At 42.6% G+C, this 18,836-nt stretch overlaps 1 protein-coding gene across 1 annotated transcript in view; it reads left to right on the forward strand.

Annotated features, from left to right (window-relative positions):
* The window catches only part of KIF26A (kinesin family member 26A), a 110,017-nt gene extending 92,932 nt beyond the window's left edge, over positions 1–17,085 (forward strand). Inside the window, 11 exon segments of the mRNA XM_075712661.1 lie at positions 707–916; positions 2,910–3,003; positions 3,478–3,740; positions 3,993–4,176; positions 4,475–4,634; positions 6,352–6,514; positions 7,080–10,464; positions 15,157–15,347; positions 15,804–15,824; positions 16,218–16,368; positions 16,910–17,085. Coding sequence (XP_075568776.1) covers positions 707–916; positions 2,910–3,003; positions 3,478–3,740; positions 3,993–4,176; positions 4,475–4,634; positions 6,352–6,514; positions 7,080–10,464; positions 15,157–15,347; positions 15,804–15,824; positions 16,218–16,368; positions 16,910–17,085 — 4,998 coding nt within the window.
* Positions 17,086–18,836: the final 1,751 nt, after the last annotated feature.

The raw sequence follows: 18,836 nt of genomic DNA on the forward strand, positions 1-18,836 counted from the left end.
CTGAGCTCTCTAAAAATGCTGTCTTAAAATGCCATGTGTAGGAAATTGGCATTTGCAGTGCTGCAATAGAAATGTACTTTTGTGAGTGGTTTCTTTTCAAGCTTTTCGACCTTTTAATGCTTTTTTTCCTTCCCTTCTTTCCCATTAAATCTGCAACTAACCACCAAAGAGCCTAGCAATGACAGCATAAAGGCGTCTGCCTGGAAAGGCTATAAGAGAAGCACCTTTTTGTTAGAAGAATGTGAACCAGGAATTGAGAGTTTCTAGATTTAGTTCAGTTTGAATGCACTAGCGGTTTAAGCCTTGCATTATTCAGACTGATTCTCAGAGTGGATCAGTTCGTGCTTTTGGTCACATTAAGTACCTGAAAGGTAGGAGACTAGAGTTTCCTTTTCTTTAGGCATGGTATTATACCTACAGTAGATTATACCTGCAGATCAGACATTTATAAATTGAAATGGGAAAACTGGAACAGAGTCAATTGAAGGGACAAAGTGCACCTTTAAAAGCTAGTTCAGTGAAGACCCCAGGGTGCAAACCAGGCTGGAAAATCTGGCTCTGTTTTTGTCCCACGGTTGTTCTGACACACCTAAATATTACAAATTGAATGTGTCATGGGAGGGGGAGTGCGTTTGGGAGGAATGCTTTGCATGCATTTATCTGTAGCTGGGAACTCAAGTTGTCGTTTTCTTCTGAATTCTTGCAGGTGAAAGTGATGGTAAGGATTTGTCCCTCTCAAGGAGCACATGAAACGTCCGAATCGATGTCCTTCCTAAAGGTAGACCCACGAAAAAAGCAAATCACATTTTATGATCCAGCAGCAAGTGGTCCTTCCAATGCAGGTCACAGGAGGGGCGTTGTTGCTGTCCCAAAGATGTTTGCCTTTGATGCGGTTTTCCCCCAGGATGCTTCACAGGTACTGGAGTCACTTGCATAAACCTCCTGAGTCTTCTCATGGCTGCTGCATTTGATTGCCTTAAAGAGTTCTTTCTGCTTCTGGGGAATTTTATTTGAATGAGGTGTCTTAATGCCTGGAAAAAACATGGTAATTAATAGACAAGTGGGTAAATTCTTACATTTTCAGTTTAGTGGAGATGTAAAATTAAGGAGTAATAGCTGGGGAGATGGATTTTCCGACTAAATTATCTTCCTGCATTTTCTCTTGTTAGAGGAAGACACACAGCCAATTTGAAATTCACTTATCCATCCAGTTAGGTTTTAACCCGTTTGATGTCACTGAAATAAAGTCCTTTCCCACTGTTTTCAATGGGAAATGAACATGTGCTTAACATTAAACTAAATGCTGTGTTAGGAGAAAAGATACAGCTGACCCTGTGGGATTGCTATACTGAAACAGTTAGGGAGCTTTTATATTTTCCTCGCCTTTTCCAGTTTGTTTATACTGTGTTTTTGACTGATTGTTTTATCTTGATGGTGGTGCTGATGGTGCATGCCTTTCTCTTGCCCTGCAAAAGGGTGTATTTGTACAGTAGTAGCCCCAGACCTGAAATCTGAATACATAGATGGGATAGCCGGTACTTGAGAGGATTTGTGGGCTGCAGTATATTCAGTGAGATTGGACACCTGAAATTTGCTCCCGGGAAAAATCTTGGGTTCAGTAAAAAAATCCTAGAAGAACCTTAAAAAGAGGGGAAAAAATAAGCAGAGTATGAAGAACTACAACTTTGAACTGCCTGAAAAAAAAATCAGGGTTTGATGAAAGAAAAATAAACCACAAAACATTCAAGGTGAAAATGGTATATTAATGCTGAGAAAACATGACAAGACCTAGTTCAGAATCTCACCATCAGATCTTCTCCTAGGATTTTGTTTAATTTTTTGGGTCCCAAACTAGAGATACCAAAATATCTATTAGGTCCAAGTTCTAGCCAAGCACTAAGATGGAGAATAACCTCCCACACAGATCAGTGCCCAAAGCAATGGCAACCACGCCAGGAGGCTGGTTTTAAGATTCTGCATAAGCTCAGATGGCGTCTTTGTGCAGAAATATGCAACAGTGATCTCAGCATTAGTCCAGAACTGGAAGTGGCTTTTTCTTACTTGTGTTGCCAGCCCTGCTGCAAGGTGGCCAGTCACAGGCTGCTTCTCTGCTGGTTTTGGCACCAGTCCTTCAGGTTGTTGAACCCTGGTTTGGGCTAAGCTCTTCCAGGTCCTCGTGGTGGGCCTGTTGGGTGGCCTGCTTGTGGCGTTTCTGGGCGACGTTGGCCAGTGCAGCCACTTCTGTGCACGCATCGTTGCTTGAGGCAAGCTTGCTGCCATGCACCTGCAAACAGCCTTATCATTTCACTGTAGTTACATATTTACCACAACCCTCTCCCCTGCCCCCATTTGCTGTACTTAATAGATCATCTTATTGTATATTTGAAACCTTTACTGACGTGGATAAACTGGTTTTAGTACACTCAAATATTTTAGCAAGTTCTCTTTACTGATGATGATGTTTCCCCTGGAAGAGGAAAATGGGATACTATGAAATCTTGTTCAGGGATCTTAATGCATTTTCTCCAGTATAAATGTCTTTTTAATTCCTGTGAGCACTCTTGAGTAGCTTAATTTCAGTGGAGTTGCTACTATTGCTGAATAGCCTTGGCTAAGCTATTATACCAGCAGGAAGCCTGGTTGAATAGCATTCAGTTTGCTACATTAGTCATAGAATCAATATTCCAAGAGAATTGGTTTAATAGAATTGAGAACTATTTTAGGCTGTAGTAGCATATTTTATTATTTTTTAAGATAGCATAGTTACTAAGATAATAGGACTGATGCCATAAAAATGGGGAGAATATTGCGCCTCAAAAATATTGAGTCATTCATTTCATTACAGAAGAGTAGTAAAAACGATAGCAGTATATGCTCTTTTACTTATTTGTCTCCAATCTTTCTTTCAGGCTGAGGTATGCTCTGGAACAGTAGCAGAAGTAATCCAGTCTGTTGTGAATGGTGCAGATGGTTGCATATTTTGCTTTGGTCATGTCAAGCTTGGTGAGCTCCCAAATTCGTTACAGTTAATTACTATGTCAGTCTGGTAATTACATGCTGTCAGCTTCTGGAACAATAAACCTGGAGTATATGAATAGATTAGAATTTCTTTTTAATTAGCTTTGCAAACTTATCATGGTTTATTTCTACACTGGGATTGTAAGTTTTAATTTGAAAAGGTAAAACGTAACATCAGATTAATTTATGCAGGAACAAGTTTATATAGATGCATTGTGATGAAAATCAAAAGATCAGAGATGTTTTTAACATTAATTTGCTGTGGGTCTCAGTTACAAAAATTACAAAACTAACAATAAATACTAATGGATTAATAATTAAATACTTTGCATTTTTGCATCTGTTCTTTCCCATTATCTGTGCAGCACATGGCATTGCATGTAATGTACAGTGGTGATATGAAGAGACACTGTCTTGTGCAAGAAAGGTGAATTAAGTTTGTTTGTCTTTTCATTCTAGGAAAATCTTTTACCATGATCGGGAAAGATAACTCCACTCAAAGCCTTGGTATCATCCCCTGTGCAATTTCTTGGCTCTTCAAATTAATCAATGAACGTAAAGAAAAAACTGGGACTCGTTTCTCTATTAGAGTATCTGCTGTGGAGATCAGTGGCAAAGATGAAAACCTTAAGGATTTGTTAGCTGAAGTAGCCACTGGCAGCCTTCAGGATGGCCAGTCTCCCGGGGTTTATCTGAGAGAAGATCCAATATGTGGAACCCAGGTATAATGGATATCACAACATAGATTTTTCTGAGCCTGATTTTTCTGCTTTTTATTTCCTTTTATCTGACAACAATTATGACAAATTTTAAGACAGTAAAAAAAATTTATTGCTTTTAATTTATAAGCCCTTCTCCCATGGTGTACATATTTGTTTCTTTTAGTGCCCTAGAGATTTAGCTACTTCAGTAAAAAATAAATAAAGAAAAAAATGCCCCTGTGCTAATTAGTCATTTTCTTGTTTATATTCAAGCTTCAAAACCAAAGTGAGCTAAGGGCCCCAACAGCAGAGAAAGCTGCCTTTTTCCTTGATGCTGCAATTGCTGCCAGAAGTACCAGCAAACCTGAATGTGAGGAAGAAGAGAGGAGGAATTCGCATATGCTCTTTACTCTTCACATATACCAGTATCGCATGGAGAAGAGTGGCAAAGGAGGAAGTATGAATCTTCTTAGCATATTGTTTATTTTTAAATGACATGGTTTGGGGTTAGTTTAAACAATAATTTGCAACAAACGTAAAAATAAAAAATGAAGTGAACCCTCAAGCCAGTCGAGTCACCTTTAACTTCAGTAGCTGTGGCTAATATCTGGTTTCCTTACTATTAATATTTAATTTGGTCATTATCCCATGCTGTATTCATTATTTTCCTCATTTGAATACATTTTGAATGCTAAGTTTGGCTTGAATCCATGCAAGAACGTGATGTACAACTGTTTTTCCCCTTTTCATTTTAGTGTCTGGAGGACGCAGCCGTTTGCATCTCATTGATCTAGGGAGCTGTGAAAAAGTGCTGAGCAAGAGCCGAGATGGAGGAGGCTCTCTGTGTCTGTCTCTGTCTGCCCTGGGCAATGTAATTTTGGCCTTAATTAATGGTGCTAAGCATGTGCCATATAAGTAAGTGAATTATTGTCTGCATTATCTTAAGTTTGTGGCTGGTGTTACCTTAGCAATGAATTGCATCAACAATTTACTCTTCACCTAAGATGAAGTTAAAGGAATTTCTGTCAGAGAGGGGTCTGTCTTCTTTTAAGGTCACTTCTATATTACAGATACATATACCTATTAATCTACCTGTCTATACGTAAATATATATACACACAAATTTTTAAATGTCACACAGTAACATGAAATTACATGGCCAAAAATTATATACATACTGGTATATACTTAAGTTGGGTGAAATGTTGGGGAAGGTTTGATTGTTGAAAAAAGCAGGGGAAAATGGCCAAAATGTTAACTTTCCTTCTATTTCCTCTTTGTTTCTTGGGTTTGGAATTTAGACCAATTTCAGCCAGCTGGACATTAGTAAAGAATTTCGTCAAAATTTGATAGGATTTTCTCTCTTTTTTCCAAATTTAAAAATTGTATTGAAATTTCAGAAAATACTAGAGAGTTTATCAAGTACGGTCATCAAAGGTTGTTATTTCTGTATGCCTTTTTGAATGATACATCTTTTCAATTAAAAAAAAGACGACCACCACATTGCACATGTGTTTAGCAGAAGCGAACATTTAGGTGTGTTCCTTTGTGGAGTGTACTTGACAATAATATTATGTCAAATACACCTGTGGGGAGCCCAGCTTAAAGACAACAGCCACATTGTAAACACCTTTACCAGAACTTGGCCTTCCGTCCTTAAGTTTAATTGCTGCTTGTCTTCACGCGTTACAACTTTGTGCCGTTGTTATCAATCATGTCATTTCACATATTTATCTAGTGCTGCATCTCAAACAGGTGTTCTTTCTTTCTGTATTAGGCAGAAGGATAATTTTCTCAGGCTAGTTGGTAGGTTTGTGGATGGAGTAGAGGGTGGATGGGTTAGAATAGGGAAAGGCAGATCCTCAACTTTGTCACCTACCATGGTTTAGTGAGCAGGCATGATGGTAGATCTCACATGTTGGGCCACCTCAGGGGCGCGATAGGAAGCAGCCTCCAGGGAGCCCTGGGGAGAGATGTCTTGGAGACCAGTGGAGGACAAAATGTCACCTATCTTGTCAGCTTTGCTGTCCATGGCAGAGGACTCGCATGACCAGGAAAGCCTTCAGAGAGAAATTCTGCTTCCCGTTTGCTATGTCAGAGCAGAGCACAGCAGGCAGAATGGAAACTAGATTAGTTGGGGGGGCACTGATAATATATTTCTGATATCTAACATTGTTATATTTGTTTAGAGATTTCTTACCATTTCTGTTGACTTTTTTTTTCTTATTATCAAAACTGTTTGCATAGAGCTCACAGAGCTTAGCTATCCGGGTACTAAGTCTGCTTAGCTGAAAATACAGCACTCGTGAGCTTTTTGGGGTAATATGAGCTAAGCCTGAGATAACTGAACTAGTTATCTATCAATGGCTTTACAATTGTCTAAGTAACAAATGAAATGACTTATCATAATGCAAATACACAGGCAGATAAATAATTAAAATATTGGTATCTTTGTGTGTGTACATTTAGACACATTTTAAGTGTCGTCAAATAATAGGAGCATATTTCTTATCTGCATGTACCATACATGCATATATCCTATAAGAGTGAAAGCACAGCTTGTGGTGTAAAAATCTGCAAAAAAAGATTGTGATTTCTTTAAACCATCCTAGTGTTCTCGTTTGTTACGCAGGGACAACAAGTTGACAATGTTGTTGAGGGAATCACTTGGGAACATCAACTGCAGAACTACTATGATTGCGCATATTTCTGACTCCCCAGCCAATTATGCAGAAACTCTCACCACCATTCAGCTTGCATCGCGAATCCACCGAATGAGAAAGAAGAAATCCAAGGTTGGTTCACAAGCAAGCAAACATTAATTCATTTGAAAATGAGTTTTCCTAACCTCTCAGTGGGGGAACATGGGATTTCTTGGCGTTAAGAAGTAATACAAAATGCATAAAAGCTCAGGAGAGGAACTGACAAATGACTTGGCACTGAGCCATCATCCCGCCCCCAATCCTTAATCCTGAAATTCCCTTCTTTTTGTTCCAAACACGTATTCTTTCTTTGCTTATATGTGGAACTATCTCAAAAGCTCCTATTTGTATTAATTAAAAACCAATAAGGAAGGAACAGAAAACTGTTGAGGAGAAAGACAATGCATAATATTTAATGGAAATTGTCTGAAGAGGTGTGATTTGTTATACTACTCCTAATACAGTAAAATCTGTGTAGCATGACCCTGGTATTTTAATTCGCACACTAACATTTTCCACTAGATGTAGTTGTGATAATATACACAAAGCACAGAGCATATAGCAAACCTGACCTTTTAATCAGTTATATGTACACATATATATATACACTTATATATCAATTTATATTAGTAACTTTTGCCTTATTGATCATTTGCAGTATGCATCCAGCTCATCTGGAGGAGAGAGTTCATGTGAAGAAGGACATGTCCGAAGACCACCCCATTTGCGACCATTCCACCCACGAACTGTTGCCCTTGACCCTGACCTTCCTGTCCTGAGTATATCTAGTGATCCTGATTATTCCTCCAGCAGTGAACAGTCTTGTGATACTGTCATCTATGTTGGTCCCAATGGTGCAGCTTTGTCTGACAGGGAATTGACAGATAATGAAGGTCCTCCAGAGTTTGTTCCCATAATCCCATCCCTAAACAAGAAGAGAAGTAAAGACAATTCTGCTACTGGTAGGAGTTCTGACAAGGACCATTTTAAATGCAACACTTTTGCTGAACTACAGGAAAGGTTAGAGTGCATTGATGGAAGTGAGGAACCCATCAAATTTGCTTGTGGAGAAATCTCTGTTGTGTCCAATTGTAGTCCAGTCCCTGGAGGTACTGAAAATGCACAGTCTAAGCTGATAAAGGAAAAAATATCTTCTCCTTCTGGAGGATTTAAGAAACCAGTTCCACAAGAAACTGCATCTCCCAAAAAAGGACATAACCTTCCTTTCCAAGCTGTTGCACCAAGAGGTGGCAATGGCAATTGTCATGAAAAGAGCACACCTCACCTGAAAACAGAGCTTTCCAAGCTGCAAAGCAGAGCTGACAACAAAATAGTAGACTCGATACTGGAGGGAGAGAAAGAGACAATCACTGATCCCCTGCAGTCCCCAAGGTGTAGCCCTTCAAGGAATCCGGAGCAGAATAAGGCCACAGCTGAATGTGTCATTAAGGAAAAGTCCTTGTACGTGAAGAGACCCTTGCCAAGCCCAGCACCTCCACCTCCACAGCAGAAAGAACATGTACAGAGCTCCAAAGCTGAGAATTTGGAGCTGGACAATAGCAATGCAGTTCGCACTCCTCCTGTGGGAATGAGCAAGCAGATGGGAAACAAACCTGAGCAAAACCCCGTGGGAAGCACGTTCCTGGTTGGTAGCAATGCCCAGAATCAGTCAGGTGCGATAGAGGTACACAGCTTCAGGTCAGCGATCAGAGGGAAATGTTTTGATCGGGATATACTAACCACCACGGTGACTTTGCAGCAGCCTGTTGAGCTGAATGGAGAGGATGAGCTCGTTTTCACTGTGGTGGAAGAACTATCCATTAGTGGGATTATGGATAATGGAAGACCTTCCAGTATCATTAGCTTTAACAGCGACTGCTCCCTTCAGGCCCTTGCATCAGGTTCGAGGCCAGTCAGTATTATCAGCAGCATAAATGATGAGTTTGATGCTTATACCTCACAGGAGACTTCTACTGGTGTAAATATTGATATTGTTGTGCCCTTTGCTAAGGATCCCTTTACGAGCAGCAGACGTTCCTCCATCAGTTCGTGGCTTAGTGAAGTCAGCATCTGTACAATTGAAAGTGATGGAGCCCAGTCTAGTGACAGTTTTGTCGCACAGTCATCTTACAGCTGTAATAAGTCCGAGGAACCCTTCAACTTGGATTCATCCCATTTATCTGTCCCCCTGAAAAGCGCTCTGAACGACAGTGGATTTTGCTTCTCTGAACTAGAGAGTGAGAGCTTGAGTTCCAGCAAGCTGTCCTCAGGCATCAGCAAAAGCCCTCAAACCTCTGAAACTACCAAAGCATCTCAGACAAAAAGTGCTTTTTGTGTCACTGATCAGCCTGTAAAAATAAAATTTAGTAATTCTTGTGATATGCCTGTGATAGAAACAATACATTCTAGTCTTCCCAGGAAAACAAAAACTACCTCGTCTCCAATCCACAATAATACTGTCCTCAGCTATAAAGAGCTGCAGAATCCACGTGGTATATTTGAAGATCCCTGGCTGTTGCGCACCGATTATCAGTTGGAAGCAAAACCTGCAGACTCACTGCTGTCTCCAAAATCTCACGCATTTGGTACTGAGAAGCAGCCAGGAAAAGCTGCCCAGTATTTTGCTGCAGCATCCAGGCCAACGAAGTCGCAGACTATGCTCGCCTGTTCGCAGAGGGTTGTGGATGGTTGCGAAATGGCCTGCAAATCCTCCAGCGGAGCTGCAAAGAAGTCAGAAGTTGTGATGAAGATGCCACAGCTGAAGAGAGGAGCCACCACGCTGGGAGTGATGCCAGTGTCGCACGCTAACAGTACTTTGTCGGAGGGTGTGACCCGAGGGAATTCGGATGCTCCCTTGGCCACTGGCAGCTTGAAATCGTCACTGGGAAAGAAGAACGCATCACAGAAGTCGACCGTGTTGCCCAGACCAGGTGGGCCAACACCTCCAACGCCTCCTGTACGCAAATCGAGCCTGGAGCAGAAACCCGTTGGTCTGGGAAATGGTGGGGGAAAAGCCTCCAGCCTGGACTTTGCCAGAGCTGCCACGCCGAAGGCTGAAGACGAAGCAGATTTGCGGTTGAAAGCCGGGTCTTACTTCAGCGAAAGTGCCAGCAGCAAAATGAACCTGAAGGGTGACCACTCTTTGCCCAAGATGACGTCCAGCTTAAAGGCAAAGGCATCGAAGAGCGAAGCTGTGCACCGTTATGGGAGCCACATGTCCCTGGAGAGGTGCGACAGCCTGACGTCCGTCGGATCCAAAGCAAGCGTGGCCAGGGAGAATGGGAGCACCAGCAACAGCCGGGCAGGGCGTTCTGTCCCCAGGCTGGGGGTGCCCCCGGTTGCCTCTGGTGTGGGTTTACCACTGCCCTTCACCGCCCCAGGGCCCGGTAAAAACAGCCAGGCAAAACCTGCAGCTAACCAGAAGGTGCAAGCGAACGGGAATAAAAACAGGGGCCTCTCCGCCAGCGGGTCAAAGTCTCTCAGTTCCTCCGTGAAGTCCCTGGCGCAGCCCGCAGGGAAGGGCTCTGGCATGGCCCCCAGCGGGAAGGCAGCCCCCCGCTCCGTGCAGCCCGTCAGCGGCAAACCCGGCCGAGGGACCATCATGGGGACCAAGCAGGCCATGAGGGCGGCCAACAGCCGTGTGAACGAGCTGGTGTCGGGCGGCTCTGCCAAGGTGGGCCACTTCCGAGGCTCCACTGACTCCGACAGCGGCAACGACAGCGGCATTAACCTCAGCGACGAGAAGTCACAAATCCCAGTGCTGCCGTCTCCATACAGCAAGATAACGGCGCCCCGGCGGCCTCAGCGGTACAGCAGCGGGCATGGCAGCGACAACAGCAGTGTCCTAAGCGGGGAGCTGCCGCCGGCCATGGGGAGGACGGCTCTGTTTTACCACAGCGGGGGCAGCAGCGGCTACGAGAGCATGATTCGGGACAGCGAGGCCACCGGCAGCGCCTCCTCAGCGCACGACTCCATGAGCGAAAGCGGGATGTCGTCGCCGGGCCGGATGAGGAGCCTCAAGTCCCCCAAGAAACGATCAACAGGTAAGAAATGAAGGGGAAAGTGGCCCGGTGTCCACGGGTGCTCCGCTGTGTCCCTGAGGATGGGGGGGTTTCATGGCGTCTCTGACAGAGAGGGAGAGGAGGTTTGGGAGAAACTCAAAGCGGGGAGGTGGACTTGCCTGCATGTGCTTGCGTGTGCATGCGTATCGCTGTGACAGCAGCTACTTGTCATTTATTTCACTTCAAAGCTGCAGGTGTGACACAGGTGCTGCGGTGGAGAGGGCAGGAGAGGTGCCGGGTGCCCTGGGGCGCCGGCAGCCTCCCTGCGAGGGAGGAGGCAGCAGATGGCTGCCAGCAGGTGGGGGGACGTTCCTTCCTCCCTCAGCAGGGTCGGCAGCGAGCGCGGCACCGGGGCGGCCCGAAATAGGAGGGTGTTACGGGTGGGTTGGGAGGAGTGAGGGTGCTGGGTGGGCGCTGATGAGTTTTTGTGAGGATCAAGTGAGTGTCAGGGAAGACCGGTGATAGAAGGGCAGTGAGGAAAGGAGGAGCTCTGCTGCCAGATGTCTGTGAGAGAATTTCAGTGAGATAGGCTGGGACTGTAGTTTGGAAACAAGGGAGTAGGCCTGGAGGGGAGAAGAGTGTGTGTGAATTAATGAGGATTGCTGAGTGTGCATTAGATGACCCAAAGGTAAGGCTTAGGGGCAGAGCAGTAGGGCGCGTACGTAAGATGCAGCGACTCTTATGTTAATGCTACCAGCTAATTGCAAAGTTTTGTATTGCACTGTAATAGTGTTTTTATAAAGAAATTTTAGAGTGTACATGTGGATACAATAAGCAATAGGGGACTGACTGGGGGAGTTGCTCAGAAGAGGCAGCTCTGGCTCATGTATGGTGCCAAGGCAGACATGTCCGACCACGCCATGCAAAGGTGGGCATACGAGAGCCAAGTCCCCTTTCCTGCTATCCACTGCCTTTCCTTGTTGCTTTCACAGGTGGTGCTCATGTCAGTGCTGCTAGTTGTAGCCAGCTTTAAAATCAGGCTCATATGACTGCTGTTGCAGTATTCATTTTTACTGATCCAGGTTGAAGCCCTGTAGTATTGTAAAGAATCGGTGGCAGTCAGTGCCATGTAGCTAATGACCAGCAGCCTCATTCAGCAACCTAAGCATACTGACTTGGAAATATAGTAGGAACTAATATCAGCAATACGCTGAATCTGAGCTTTTGGTTGGAAAGCGGTAATTACTGCAATCCCTGTAGACACCCATGTGCTTGATTCTGGCAGTAAAACCAAATGAGTTAAACTGATGTAGATCTCATGGTGCTTTCTGGTCAAAGCAACTGAGTTGCTTCAGCAGGTGATAAATCATTTTGGAAACTTAGTGCAATATTTGCTGCAGTTCTCCTTCCATAGCATATCAACCTCTTAAACCTTTCCTACAAATCAATATTAACAGCTGTATAAGTTGCACACATATTGAGAAGGCATTACCCACTGAGGGATTTGTATTTGGTTTTGCCCCAGGAAATGCTTATAAGGTCTTTAAAAATGACAAACTATTTCTTTTTCCAATTGAAATTGCTCTATATCAGTAAATTATGTATTACTTTTTTGGAGTGATGTAGACTTTGAGACAATAATGTGTTTTATACATGAAATGAGGTTTCCTAGGAAGTTTATGAAATATTTCTTACAAGTAGTGTTTGGTGCAGACCCATTATTGGCCTAAAACATACCGTAATCTTCGCAAAGTGTTAGAAATTCTTGGACTAGCTTGCGTTGCTCCAAACTGTGTTGGAGTCGTGCAGTCTCTGGATTGAAGGACAGATCCTACTCCCATATACGTCACTGGAAACCTTGTCCTCTTATCCTTTAACTTCACCCTGGCTGGTACAGAGAAAGGGATATGAAGTTTGTCTGCTTAAAATATGTGTGTGTCTGCATCTGTTTGGTGTCCTCTTCAGAAGGATCCTGCTCTCACCAAAGGGGGTTACATGATCAGAAAGAATTACAGTGGGTGATTTCAGCAGGTAGGACTATAGTGGTGATTCAGGCTAAATGAACTGGGGTTGTGAGAATAATGAACAGCTGTTGAAGTAGAATCAAGTCTTCCCCTTTCCAAAACATTCCTGTTGTAATTGTTCTTGTTACTTAGAAATCAGCAAGCACGCAATTAAGAAGTAGGGATGTTTTTCTTCAGAATACATAAAGCAGGTAACTCTTCAGAGGTAACTCTTCAGGTATTATGGAGGTGTGTTGCTTTGGGGGTACCTGCTGGGATTTTGTCTCCATTTCATGTTGAAGTTTGTGACAGGGCTTACCTGACAGCCTTAACTTGTATTTAACTCTCCTGTAGCCCAGAACTCTCCTCTCAGCCCAGAAGTTATTTTGACTGCACTGTCCCTTGAGCAGCACTGTCTTGCCTATTTGACGTGCTCCCTTTTGTAAGAGGACCAGAAGAAATAAGACTCCTTACCTCTGAGTTGGTTTCAATAAAAGGAGGAAATTGGGCACTAAATTTATTGTCACCAGTCACCCAAAACCTGCTTATACTTACTGCTAGCATGTGACATTTCAGCTTGTTTCTGGTGGCCTTCAGCCCTCCTATTTACCTAGGGATTGGACTGTGGCCAGGTTAACGTTGCCTGACCAGCTCTATGCATGTACTTGTCCTTGACACATGTATTGTAAAGGTTAGCCTTTTAGGGAATGAAGAAGGACTTATGATCGCAAAAAAATGCTGGACACTTAACTCTTATGTACAAAGTACCACCATTTTTGAGGGACGTTAAGTCAGCCTCTGCTTCATGAAACTTGAGCTGTAGCAGATGCATCAAGGTGGCAGTATGCTGTTTGATTGTAAATCTGGGAGCCCTCCCGTTGAGGAATTGGTGAGTTTTGTCATGCTCTGAGCTTTTGATTGCTGGTGCAAATGGGTGGTGATAGGCCTTGACATCAGAGGTGGCTCAAGTTGCAGCTTGGTTGGTTGCTGCCTTCCAAATGCCTCCTAATCCCACAAGGTCATTGAAAGCTGCTGGTATTTAGGACCTTGTGGTGGGTTGAGCCTGGCTGGATGCCAGGCGCCCACCAAAGCTGCTCTATTACTCCCCTCCTCAGCTGGACAGAGGAGAGAAAATGTAACAAAAGGCTCATGGGTGGAGATAAAGACAGGGAGAAATCACTCGCCAATTACCATCATGGGCAAAACAGATTCAACTTGGGGGAAATGAGTTTAATTTATTGCCAACCAAATCACAGCAGAAATAAAACCAAATCTTAAAACACCTTCCCTCCACCCTTCCCTTCTTACTGGGCTCAACTTCACTCCCAATTTTCTCTACCTCTTCCCCGCCAGCGGTGCAGGGAGATGGGGAATGGGGGTTGCAGTCAGTTCATTATATGTTGTCCCTGCCACTCCTTCCTCTTCAGGCGGAGGACTCCTCACACTCTTCCCCTACTCCAGCCATGGGATTGCTCCCACGGGAGACAGTCCTCCAGCGTGGGTCCTTCCCATGAGCTTGCAGTTCTTGACCCACACTGGAGCAGTTCGTGTCTTCCACGGGGTGCAGTCCTTCAGGAGCAGACTGCTCCAGCGTGGGTCCCTTCCACGGGGTGCAGTCCTTCAGGAGCAGACTGCTCCCGCATGGGTCCCCCACGGGGTCACAAGTCCTGCCACCAAACCTGCTCCAGCCTGGGCTCCTCTCTCCATGGGTCCACAGGTCCTGCCGGGAGCCTGCTGCAGCGTGGGCTTCCCATGGGGTCACAGCCTCCTTTGGGCACATCCCCCTGCTCCGGCGTGGGGTCCTCCCTGGGCTGCAGGTGGGTATCTGCTCCCCCATGGACCTCCATGGGCTGCAGGGGCACAGCTGCCTCACCATGGTCTTCATCAGGGGCTGCAGGGGAATCTCTGCTCCGGTACCTGGAGCATCCCCTCCCCCTCCTTCTTCACTGACCTTGGTGTTGGCATGGTCGTTCTTCTCACATATCCTCACTCCTCACTGTGGCTGCAGTTGCACAGGGTTTTTTTTTTCCTCCCTTCTTAAATACCTTATCACATAGGCAGTACCACCGTTGCTGATGGGCTTAGCCTTGGACAGCGGCAGGTCCATCTTGGAGCTGGCTGGCATTGGCTTTATCATACATAGGGGGAGCTTCTAGTAGTTTCTCACAGAAGCTGCCCCTGTAGCCCCCCCGCTACCAAAACCTGGCCATGCAAACCCAATACATGCCTTAAAGCTTTGGTAGTAGTTCTGGAGGGACATGTTTGCTCTTTGCAAAGAGGTAATATGAGAGGCATCTCATATAGCCTTGCTTGGCTTTAACTGGAGGAGTGGGAGATTTCCAGATTTGTCTGCCATTATCAGTATTGGTTTGAAGTTACTCACTATCTCATTGCCATTGCAAGGTAATGAATACCATTGTGGCCCACCAAAGAAAAATTAATCAAGGCAAAATATTTGTGCAAGGAGAGAATAAAGAACTGATGCTCAGACATCTGCTGTGGGAGAGGAACTGCTGTTACTCCCGTCTATGAACCAAGTGGAACATACTTTGTCAAGGCAGTAACTCAATTAGTAGCCTGAGGGTATTTTACTAAAAGGAAAAGATCAAGAAAAGCATTTCTTCCTAAGTATCCTGAGAACCTAGATCTTTCTTTAATTCATTCACTGCAGTACACTCTGCAGTCTGATAGTCTCTTAGAGTCTGAGGAGTGCTTGTCTTTTGTATTTTAGGTCTCCAGCGTCGTAGACTGATTCCAGCTCCGTTGCCAGATGCTGCCTCCCTAGGAAGAAAACCCAGCGTCACTGGCCAATGGGTTGATCTACCACCTTTGCCAGGCACTTTAAAAGAGCCATTTGAAATTAAAGTTTATGAGATAGATGATGTGGAACGATTACAACGACACAGACAAGAGGAAACTGAGGTCAGCACATATTTTACAACAACTGTAGACAACTTAAATTACAGTATACAGGCAGAATCCTTGCTTGAATGCTGGAATGGTGTTCAGGAAATTGATTGCAATTAAAGCACTATAATTATTAATTTTACAATTCATATGTTGGGGTACCCTTAACACAGAAAATGAAAATGATTACTGTCTAAAATTAATTGTGTCTAACATGACTGATAGTGTAAATGGAAGTTACCAATGAATACATTATGGGAAGACTTCATAATCTTAGCCTGGCTGATGAAACCTTACAGCCTCCCTCAACTATAGGGTCATTAACTCTTTATGTAAATGACAGGATTCTATTAAATCAGGGATGCACTGAGTTTAATTTACTTGTAATTGGAAAACATTTCAGCTCATTCTATTTTGGAGACCAGAATTCTATATTCTTCTGATGCCTTTTTCCCATTTCTTTCATAATAGCCTTTCCAGGATGTTGAGAAGGTAGGTATGCTTTTAAGAAAATAAGAATTCATATGTTTCAGGATTAAATATAACTCCCACATTATTATTAGGCTGTTATTTATCATTTGCACTGCTGGAAAAAAAATTCCCCTACAAATAGTAGTAATTTCAGAACGTATTAGAGATGTTTGCTAATTCAGAGAAGTGCAGCAAATGCTTGAATGATGTAGTACGCTACTCCTCTAGATTAGAATCCATTAATATAAACTTCAAATCAAAAAAACAAAAAAAACCCCACCACCCCCACAACCAAACAAAACAACCCACCTGCTAACTCTTGCAAGTAATGAGCTGGGAGCAATTTGTGTCAAACTGTTGGAGGTCAGCTCATAACAGGCAAATTCATGCAATGGCCTTTCTGTGTCTTAAAAGGGTCTGATGTATTTCCATACTAAGCTGAAGATACTAGAAAGGCGCCAGCAGCGAATCAGAGAAGTAAAGGCAAAGCATGAATTTTTGAAGGAAGAGTTGGAAGAGACAAAGTGCAGGTTGATGATGGATCCAAATAAGTGGAAAGAAGACTGTAAGTACTTTGCAAAAACAGCAGTATGATCAGCATGTAACAAATTTTCAGCATGTGAGCAGTCCCACTGAAAATGCTAAGCACTTGCCACAATATTTTGCTGAATTGAGTCCTAAAATACTCTGTGATTCCATTCTGTTTCTGTGATACAGGATTTATTCAATGCTAAGTAGTACTGGAAATTAATAAAAAAAACCCCTCCAAACCAACCAGAAGAGAATGCCAAAACAATGCAGAGACTCACTGTGATGCTTGTTAATAGTAAATATTTATCTAACCTTTTATTATCCTTCTTTCCAAAGAAGGAAAAAAATGTTTCCATATGCATGTTATAGCTGGGAAACTGAGGCATGAGATTTGTTCACAGACTGAGTACTGTGCTTAACTGGAGCCTTAAGGTAGAGTTTTGCATCTGCTGAACTAAGTGAAAAAGATTTCTTAGTTCAAGAGAAATAAAATTGTGCCCTACAGTACTGGCTCCCTTGTGATAGAATAATGTTTTGCTATGAGCTGTTTCTCTTACTAATTTTTTGTCTGACAGTTGAAGTGGATCCCGATCTCGATAAGGAGTCACAGGAGTACCTGGAGGCACTGGAACAAGTGACAGAGGAACTGGAGCAGTGTGTTAATCTGTGCAAGTCACATATCATGATAGTGACGTGTTTTGATATTGGAATAACAGATGCACAAGATGGAGTAAGGGAAGTGGAGGTTTGAAGAGAGGTTTTTCAAGGGACTGAAGGAAGTGAAGCTGGATCGTCTGACATGAAGTAAAGAGATTATGTAGCTGGGAAGTGAAGAAGGAAAGGTGAAGCCTAAAAAGCAACAATGAATGTTGTAAGAGAAAGAAACAGCTGAGGGATGGGAATGTTCATAAATCATTTGGTGCCTCAACGTGACTTGAACTGTACAAAGACAAAAGTAGGATCAAGGATTGCTTCTACCAGAGGGAAGCAAAGAAATTTAGTACAAACCAAGATGTTAATTAACAAACAAACAAACATACAATGGAAGTGCCTTTAAAGTTCATTTGATTCTCATTTTTGTATTTGGTGCTAGAATTAAAGCCAGCAAACCTAAGCAGACCACAAAATGTATTCCTACGAAATATTTTATACTGTATAGTGTATTTATGACTATATGTAAAAAACAAACAACATTGTAGCAAAAGCAATAAGTAAATTATGTTTTCATACCTGAACTTGCCTTCTTGTTTCATAGAAAAGCTGTTTTATGTAGCAGAATTAAAACTGTATTATAATTGTTTTCTTGGTTAGGGTTCAAGATATTTTTATGAACATTTATCTATTGAAAAGGTGTATTATGGCATTTTGAGATGATTGTTTTACCTTCAGGTTTTGTATTATTGCTTTTTCAGATCAAAATAAAAGTTTGTTTTCCATTTTATATATACATATATAGATATATATTAACTGCTTACCTACTTTCTTGGTTACTAACCTCACTTATCACAGACCTGGTCTTTTTGGAGTTGTAAACTTAATGTGAGAAAGTCTACAAAGGGCACTGTGGTTTGTTTTGGTTTTCTTTTTTCCTCTCTGACTGCAGGAATTGAGAATTATGTTTATTACCAAAACCATAAAACAAGCAAAAAAAAAAAAAAAAAAGGGAACAAAAAGTTTTTGTAAATGTTAAGTTAGGTCCATATTTTTATATAGTTTTGACTATAAATATAGCATTTGCATTTTGAACTTTTAAGACAAATAGTATATCTTTTTACAGTTTTTCTAAGGAAGGCAAACCCTCAGGATCAAGTTTATACATGCTGCATGAGATTTGTGCTTTTTTGAAGGAGGCCACTTAAGTGTGGAAACTATTGATAAATTGTTGCCAAACAAATACTTTTGAAAAGGTTTAATAGTGTATGTAATACCACATTTCACAATGAATCATATTTTATAATCATCTTCCTTTTTATGGTTTTTTCAAATCCTTTGTACAAATATGTATTATAACAGCTTGCTTCAGTTTTTATCTGTGAATAAAAGATACATCTATTGTTACGATGCTTTTTGCTCTGTATGTGATTTTAATGTTCGGAAGAGAGAGGATGGCCTTTGGTACACTGTATTAAATGTCATATTATATTATCTCTTTGCCCAAGAGAGATAACTGGGAACAGAGTTTTGACATTAGTCATCATAAACCAATCGGAAAAGAGAGAGAAAACACCAAAGGGTGAAATAAATAGCAATGATAATACTTATATTCTCCTAGCACTTTGTAGTTTACAGAACAAAGACCTGCGGCTCACATGCTTGTTTTCCCTGATGAGACAAAGCAATTAAAAATGGGTCTAAAAACACAAGAAATCTTTAGGAACCAGAATCAAGCCCTGGGCCCCGTAGGTCCACCACAGGAAACGACTACATTCGTTTCTCCCTGACACTGCTGCGTTTGCTCTCTGGTTAGGCAGTAGCTGTGCCTGCTCCTTGTCTCCCACTGAT

Source organism: Pelecanus crispus, chromosome 6, assembly GCF_030463565.1.
Source record: "Pelecanus crispus isolate bPelCri1 chromosome 6, bPelCri1.pri, whole genome shotgun sequence".
NCBI lineage: Eukaryota > Metazoa > Chordata > Aves > Pelecaniformes > Pelecanidae > Pelecanus > Pelecanus crispus.